Source organism: Dama dama, chromosome 13 (genome assembly GCF_033118175.1).
Source record: "Dama dama isolate Ldn47 chromosome 13, ASM3311817v1, whole genome shotgun sequence".
In the NCBI taxonomy this organism is placed as follows: domain Eukaryota; kingdom Metazoa; phylum Chordata; class Mammalia; order Artiodactyla; family Cervidae; genus Dama; species Dama dama.
Genome location: NC_083693.1, coordinates 73,512,205 through 73,520,789, shown reverse-complemented (window position 1 = coordinate 73,520,789; position 8,585 = coordinate 73,512,205). Strand labels below are relative to the sequence as shown.

Sequence of the window (8,585 nt, the reverse complement as noted above, 5' to 3'; positions counted from 1 at the left end):
ACAGGGAGCCCCCCGGGAAGATGAGGGGGGATCAGCTGGGACCCCAACTCCTCCTCAGCCATCCTCCTCTGCACTCAAGGCTTTAACGGCCCTTCAAGAATCTTTTTAAACGTCATGGTTAGGGCTCAGATAATTCCATTCCATTTCTATACACTGTTCTGACTCACATTTGGCTACTCGCTAAACGAGTGGTGGTCATTAAAAAAGTCATCTCTACTTTTTTTCCATTAGAGAAGCAAAAAAAAAAAAAAAAGAGCTTATGGAAGGCTCGGGGAAGACAGGGCTGTGGTGGACGGCAGGGCGGCCACCCAACCTGTGTTGAGCGAGGGCCTTCCAGCCCGCCCCTCATCGTCACCCGACAGCAATCGGCACCGGCTTGCCCAACACCATGGCTGAATTTAGCGTCATGATGAGCAGTAAAAGTCACAGGTTCTTTATTTAGTCCATATAATACACCATTTTTTAGAGTTTTTCTTCTTTGAAAATTAGATAAAAGAGCATATTAAATGGCAAGTGTATGAAGTTTCTCCTCATAAACAATGTCAAAACGAAAAGTTCTGAATTACAAAATGTTAAAAAATATGTAGGTACTTAACATTTCACTAAAGCATAAAGTTACAGATATTCTCTAAAGAAAAATAATTGTGCCACTTACCTATTTTTGCTGTTTCTATGAACTTTTTTTTATTCTGTACATAGGACATTTTGTACAAAATATGAAGTCTACATTTTTATTACTCATTACCGTAAAACAAAGATACAATGTATGTACAATATTAAAAGGAAGCCATACTAAAGCCGCACTAAAAAGACACTCGGAATAGTGACATTTCTGATGTACAGATACGTTTTGGAAAGAGTGAAGATGCCAAACGCAGTACTTTATGAAGAAAAACAGTCACCAGTTTATTTTCAATGCAGTACTTTTGAAATCAATTTGGTACAGAATAAACAGTGTATCTATGTAATAATATGTAAGCTGAACAATTACACAGGGAATCCGAGTTCTAACTAGGAAAACTTTAAGAGGCCAAAATATTAAATAATACTCTCATCAAAGAAAATCATTTTCTCTCAAAACCTTTTTTTTTTTTCTTTCCCTTTTTGGTGAATGTTTGTCTTCAATAAAGAGCAGAAGGAAAACCTAGACAAAAAGATGTTCCTAAATGCTGAGCTTTCCACGTCACCCAGACACCGAGGTTTTGGTTTTTTCCCTCGGGCAAGAGAGGCTTCCCAGAGACCTCTCCGGGACACGCCGAGAACATCCGAGTTGTGGGCATCTGAGCTCCGTCAGCTGAAGACGGAAGTTCAAACAATGGTTTATCGAGATACACAAGACGCTGCTTTATACAGTGAAAAGCACCCTTTTTCCCTCAAAAGGAGAAGGCATCTGAACTTTTTTTAAAATGATAAATTTCATAATGGCAAAGTGGAGGCAAAGTGTCAAGTTTCTCAGGAAGGTTTCTCCTCCCGCTTTCAGCTGGGGTGGCCTCCCAATTGACTACCTGCTCCGAACACAGGGGTCCGCTCCCTCCAAGTGACAGGACCCAGGGAGATACACGCCGTCGGGGGTGGGGGGCGGGCGGTTTAAGTGAGACCCACGGGCAGGAGGCTCTGAGCTGCACAGGGAACCATGTCTGCTCCGCTCCTCACAGGGTCTGAGTGGGTCCCCCCAGACCTTGAGAGAGAGAGAGATCCTGACGGAAGCCTTTGAAGCATCAAGACATTTAACATCAAGTTATAGCATCTTACGCCAGAGACACAGGAAACTAGAATCACTGGTTGAGGGCAGCGGTATGCATCTCAAATAGCTTTCGAGCAGGATAAGTCAGTCAAAATACTGGCCACCAGGAGAGACATCAAGAACAGAGCCTTAAGTGTAAAGATTTTTCTCCGCGTGCTGTTCCATTGAAAACAAAGAGCTTAATACATGCAAGGAAGTCTGAAATATTTAGCAGCATTGAAGACCACTGAAGACTCAGACGCTGTATTTTCCTTATGAGGCATCGACTAAGGTGTCCTCTTTGCAACAGAGACTCCTTGGAGGCCGTCGCTGCTCTGCCGCTGCTGCCTCCGTGAAGCCCTGGGGACTGCACCATGGGAAGCAGGCAGGGGGTGCTTGCCCACGGTGCTGATTCTGTGACTTCTGCCCAAAGACGGCTGTGGCCTGCCTCAGGCCGAGAGCTGGCCTCACTCAAGATGATTCCCTTCTGACTTTCTACAAAGTGTGGAATTCTCAGAGAATTTTATCAATTGAAGAGCCTCATTCAAGGGTAACAAACGTGTTAAGTAGAGAAAAATCATCTGCAAAGTAAGACATTGAACGCACCACTTTAAAGTTCCAATTCCAGGCAAGAAAAAGCTATTTTTTTTTTAAAACAAATTTCTCCTATGAGCTCACTCCCGGGACCCTGGTGCTGGACCACAGACCTGGAAATATGGCTTTTGTGACACGCAGAAGCAGCAGGGCGTGGTGCGCACGGCACTGGTCAGAGTAAAGTGATACCTCGGGAAGACACAGCGGCGAGGATGGTCACGTCATTTTCCCAGCGAGCTGTGTTAAGATCAACAGCATAGAACCACCTCGAGGGGATTAAAAACAAAAACAGACCAAAAAAAAAAAAAAAACAAAAATCCACCCAGAAAGAAAAGAAACTGCTGGCATAACAATCTGAAGGGCTGTACAGTCTTAAAAAATAGGTGAAGCTCTTTTACAGTGTTCCTTTGATTTGAAAACCATTGGTATTCTCATAGGACCCACCTATCCTAAATGATCGCAAATCCCATTTGGGGAGAACGTGAAGGTGACGACTGGGGTGCTTTCCTTAGCTCTGATTTTGGGGAACTGTCTTACATGGGACCGTGCGGGGACCCCGGGGGTGGGGGAGTGGTGCGCACGGCCCTGGGCGGCCACCATTGTTTGAACTCCTAGTCTCGAGCGGAGGCAGAAGGACGTGATTGCCTACAGACGGGGTTGGAGAAAGCTTGGATTGAGTGTGACTGACTGGTATGGCACACGGAGTGTGTCTTCGCTCCGGGCGGGCGCGGGGGCTAGCGCCCGTCCTGGGGCGCCGGCTCCTCGGTGCGGCCGTGGGCCTCCAGGGCGCTCTTGGCGTGCAGGTCCTGGGGAAGCTCGGACTTGCGGCGCGCCAGGGGCCGCTCCTTCTTCGGGTCCTTCTGTGCCTGCAATGGAAACGCACGGCGTTGGCGACAGACCGGGCGACCCGGAGGTGAGCTCGCTCTTCTCTGAGCTGGTGCAGCCCACGCTCCGGGGCCCCCCTGAGGACTCCGGACGCCCAGAGGGCGGGGTGGCCCTCACCCCTGCAGTGACCGAGGGGGGACGCCTCGTCCATTAAGAGATAACCCAGGGACCGAGTGCGCGGTGTTGGCATCGCGGTCTTCTAAAAGGTGCAGTTTTGCCCAGGGTATTGGATACCTCTGTTTTGCAAATTCATCAGCTTTAGTACATCTCAAAAATGGCAAAATCTTCCTAGTTCATAAAATGTCACCAAAACCATTTTATGGTTGTGTCCCTTACAGAGGCATTTCAGGAAGTCGAAATTTCCCTTGGAGGTAGATAAAAAGAAAGAATGAACAACACATTTAAACTGGACTCAAAGCCAGCAACAGGTCTAAAACTTCTATTAAATTTGAAAAAAGATACTTAAAATGAGAGGTATTAAGTAGGTCATGTAGGGGGAAAACCTTCTAGAACTTAGAAAAACTATACATTAATTATCTACATAAAATTTCCTAACATTAAGGGTACGATATAAGACTCCCCTCTCCATTCCATTTTTTCCCTAAACTTAGGACATTTTGGTCTTACTAGGGGAAAAAAAAGAAGGAAAAAAATTAAATGAGCCCCTGTTTGCATGGGGATTTAGAGAATTGTGTCTGCTGAGAAAGGGTGGTCTGAAATACGGGGAGTTTAGATACCAATAGCATCCATTTCCATGAATAATAGTTAAATTATTCAATTTTGAAGTAGGGCCATTGCATCAATACCAGTATATCTGAAACAAAACAAGAAGCCATCAAAGTCACCTAAACACACCGTATGTACCAAGAGGCAGCCGGTTTGTGAGGAACTTTGACAAGAACCACAACTTCCTTTTTAAGTGTCTCCAGCAAAAGGGAGATGGTACTTAAATAGAAGTACTCGGGTGGTGCTGAGCGAACAGCTACCAGAAAACACTTGTACTAAGTCAACCACTTGATAGCAAAAAGCACACATCTCTAACACTCCCCAGTGGCCAGCTTGCCAGCACTGCTGGTATGATATGCAAAGGATGCTTCTCTGTGCTTTAAAAAAAATATTCAGGGGCTTGCAGAAACCATATATGAAAACTGCAGTTTTGCAGAGCTACTATTTCTTAACGGTTCTTTGCAAATTTATCTATGAAAACCATAGCAATGTCAAGGTTTGGAAAGAATTTTGTGTCACATCATTTTAGGATTGTTTCTAGAAATGTTATTTGGTTATTAAGGTTCATTTATGGCTAAAGGCAGGAATTCTGATTTTCTCTCCCGGAAACTGGTGTAAAATGGCTTCAGGACCGCCAGCACGTCGGGAGACTGGAGGCCCCAGTCCCCGAGGGGCTGCCCGTCATGGTCACGCCCCTTGTAAAAGTGCTCGCATCGGTGGAACCTGTTTGCCTTCGACCCAGGAGAACCTCAGAGGGAAATTCCACCCTGAATTTTATGTCCGTCCCATGTTGAGTTGTAAATCAAGGCAAAGTGAAGCAAAACAAAAGCATTTCAGATACTTGAAATATTTAATAACTGCCGCCGACATGCATTCCAAAGAGAAGAAATATTTCATAGAAAAAGGCGATAGTAAAAACCTGGGAGCTGCAAACCAACAAATGCAAATTGAGAAGGCAAATGTGACCAGGGAAACTTCTGGAAGGAGAGAGAGAGTGTGAGGGACCTGCTGAGTCTTCCTATGTAACCATTTAAAACCAGGGTGTAAAGCAGAGAGCAGTTACACAAGCTACAAAGGTTAAAAAAAAAAAAAATCAGAAACATGGGCGGCAGGAGAGAGACGTCATGCAGACGGTCACCCTGGACGAGTGACCCTGGTGGAGGGGTGTGCTGGTGAGCATGCTGTTGATGGTGGGGTGGACAAGACAGACGGAAATGCTGCCCTGGACACCTCCGCGGAGATGGGAGCCGGAAAGATCCGGTCTCTGTCCGCAGCGGGACAGCAGCTCTGAAAGGCCCAATCTATTCAGGAAGTGGGGAGGCAACATCAGGGTGGGCGCACGGTAAGAGTGCACGCTTTCACTACTTAATTTAGGACAGAACTCATCAAAGTCTCCTGAGGGACCAGATTCCTTTGTCTTCACCATCACAAGCTGGAATGACAGGGGGAAAAAAGGGAAAATACTTCATGTACACAGCATTGTCAGTTCTTTTCCTAAATATAGAAAAAGCCTTATAAATACACTTCTACGTACTGAGTGAGGAATACCTTCACTTCCCACCTTCCGTCTTTCTACACCTTCCTTAACTGCATGCTCGACACTGCTTTCCTCCCGACCGACTGTTAAAAATGAGAATTGCACAACATTTTAAATGTCTCTGATATATGAACGTCATTCACACGAACTTTACTAGCTCTCTTTGGAGGTTCTACATAAGGTTACACAGTTTTCTCAGAAGAAATACAAACCACAGTTCTGACAGGTAAATACGTAATTGAATTTCTCCACAGAATCCCAACCCAGTACACTGCACGACCAGTAGGGTTCCCTCCGCTGCAGAAGATGCTCCTGCATTGCTGCCGTTTACCTCACGTGAGCTGTGAGCCCACATTCAAATTACTTTGAAGAAGTGTGGAGTTATTTTGGAAAAATAAACCCAGCTGAAAATAAACTGAAGGGGGCATCGAGAATGTTCAAATGACTAAATATAAAAACTGAAAAGCCTAGTTTTCGGCATAACCTCTTAAGTCTGTTTGGTCTCCAAATGATGAATATAGATTTCCCCTGCATCTCAGTATCTTCTCTTTGCTTTAACGACAGTGTTTTTGAGGATTTCAGGAATATGACTCCAAATACTTTCAAACTGACAAGAGCCTGTCATATCAAATATTATAGCTAAGAGACTGCACTATAAATTTCTTCATCTAGGTAGGTTGCTATTTGTGGTGGGGGGGGAGTTCAACTGATCCATAGAAATCCATAATAAGTCTTGAAATTGGGTGGTGTTAGTCTTCCAACTTTATTCTTTATTCAGAGTTATCTTAGCTATTCTAGGTTCTTTGCATTTCTGTATCAGTTTTAGAATTAGCTGGTCAATGTCTTTAAAAAGAGAAGGGGGACTGTTGGGATTCTTGACTGGGTTGCATTAATTTGGGAGAGAACTGACACCTTAATAGCACAGTCTTCCAACCCAGGAATAAGATCCATAGACATTTAAAGGTAACCTGGGGCGGCGGGGAGAGTTTTGTAGCAATGTCAGTTACACAGAAAGCTCCGTCATATCATCTAATTTCAAGAGTTTCATGAAAATAAACTGGCAAACGAAGAGCTCTCCGAGAGACGCCCTGTCTACACCCGGTGACTCAGGACTAGGGAGTGGATGAGCAGAGAGGCTGCTTCCTTGCCCACCGTGCAGGGAGGCGGAGGAGACACGCCCCCCACACGCCCTCCAGGGGCCGCCGGAAGATCAGCCAGCTGGGAAGGAGCAGCCACTGCGGAAATACTGACAGTCTTTCTCAAGGCAAGAATGCTGTTTTGTGCTCTAAATCCCCTACAGAGTGGGCCCTGAGTCAGAAATATACCCAAAGGTTGCACGGTTATGTAATATGTTCATTACACTTTGGGAGTAGTCTATCCTCTCCTGGGTTTAATTATCAAGTCAAATGACATCCCCCAAAGAAAACCCCTCCAGCCCTAAAATACTTAGCGTATCAGGACTGGCTTGTAAGCTGCCGGTTTCCCTTCCTGTGTTGTCGGGCCTGGGTGACCTAAAGACCACCGTGCGGTCAGACTGAAGACCACCCGCGGGCAGGCTTGGCGGCAGGAGGGACGCTGACATTCACGTCCTCTGGCTGCCTGCAGTAATGATGCCACAGCTCATATTTCTAGCCCACCCGAGGCTGTAAAATCCAAACGGCGATCAAAGAAATGACTTCAAATTCCAAGTTAAAAAGAAAAATCAAAACTTAGTAGGAAAATTAACACCCCCATAAGACTGAGAAAAAAGATAAAGGTTTTCGTTTTTTTTCATTCAGGCTATTCATTGCTAAGAATATTGTGAGGAAATGATGGAATCCAAACTGGATTAAGTAAAAAATGCATCACTGATGTTTTTCCACTGTAGTTTCAGTGTTTGCATCCACCTGCCTTTATCTTAACCTGAGGTCAAGAGCTAGCCGGGCAGGAGGGGGCATGGGTGGGTCCGGCAGCCCCGTGAAAAGGGGGTCTGGGCCCCTGCTGCCCGGTTGGAAGACAGTGCCGGCCACACAGGTAATTGCAGACTGTCTAGCAGCCACGCTGAAAAGGTGAAATGCAACAAATGAAAATTATTTGCATCACATTTATTATTTAAGCCAGTATGTCCAAAACAGTAGCATTTCAACACCTTGTCAGTAACAGAGAGCTATGTATGAGGGCTTCCTAGGTTCTCTTCTGTGTACTATGCCTGGGAGTCCCCTGGGTGTGTTGTTGGCCACAGACGGCCACGGGTCACGCGGGCCTCTTGGTTGCTGTGTGGGGCCGTGCGGTCTGGATGGCCCTGAGTGTGTGCCCGTAGTGACGTCCGATCCTGTCTAGTCAGGAGGGGGACACAATTTACTTGAATGAAAAACAAGAGTTTAAAAGAAAAAAAAAAAGAACCCTGAGCTCAGGCTGACCATCTCATCTCAAAACCATTTGCATTCAGAGTACGGCTTAATTTTAGCCTAACTTGTTTTTACATTTCAGGATTGTAGCGCTGGGATTCTTTAGGAATTCTTACGCAGCTCAAAGGGGATTCCAGTTTCAGAGTCAGAAAGGGCCATGTCCCCAGATTTGGGGAGCACTTAGCAGCTGCCTGGGCTGAGAACAGGAGGCACCGTCAGAGACGGTGCTCCTCGCAGGCAGGGGCTCCACCTGCTACCCTCTGCAAAGCCTAAATCGTGTCTGCTCCCGATTCAGCGACAGGAGCCTTTCTATGGACCAGAGGTGATCTGAATACGCATCTCTGTGAAGTGGAAAGAAGACCACCTGAGTGTGAGTACTGCCTGAGGGACCCAAGAGAGCTCGGCGTGAGCAGGACCCTGCTGTTGACAGGATGAGAGCTCTGCCCGGCGTCCTGGGGCCCCGGGGGGCTGGCAGGAACTCTGCGGAGAAGTTAAAGGGGCCGGCCCTGGGCCAGAGCAGGAGCCAGAGGTGGGCAGAGGGCGCACACGGGGCAGACATGACTGCACACTTTTTGAGCTCTTGCTCTAGCTATGAGCTGACTTGCAGTTAAGAGCTGGGATCATTACTCTTAAGAGTAAACGTAGAAAATACATTTCAGGCACGTATTAACCCTTAAAAACTGTTTCTACTAACTTGACCTAAGATGGACGGATGGGACGTTTCCCGTAAGAT

The 8,585-nt window shown here is 46.2% G+C and overlaps 1 protein-coding gene across 12 annotated transcripts in view; it reads right to left on the bottom strand.

The window, feature by feature from the left end:
- Positions 1–417: 417 nt before the first annotated feature.
- Positions 418–8,585, bottom strand: part of PPP2R5C (protein phosphatase 2 regulatory subunit B'gamma) — a 131,647-nt gene continuing 123,479 nt past the window's right edge. For 4 of the 12 annotated variants that reach the window (XM_061159431.1, XM_061159436.1, XM_061159437.1 and 1 more), the window contains one exon: positions 418–3,183. In XM_061159431.1, coding sequence (XP_061015414.1) covers positions 3,052–3,183 — 132 coding nt within the window. In that variant the 3' untranslated portion in view covers positions 418–3,051. Of the gene's footprint in view, positions 3,184–3,204; positions 5,361–5,485; positions 5,549–7,534; positions 7,781–8,585 lie in introns of those variants that run through there. The other 8 variants (XM_061159435.1, XM_061159427.1, XM_061159433.1 and 5 more) reach the window with 5 other exon arrangements.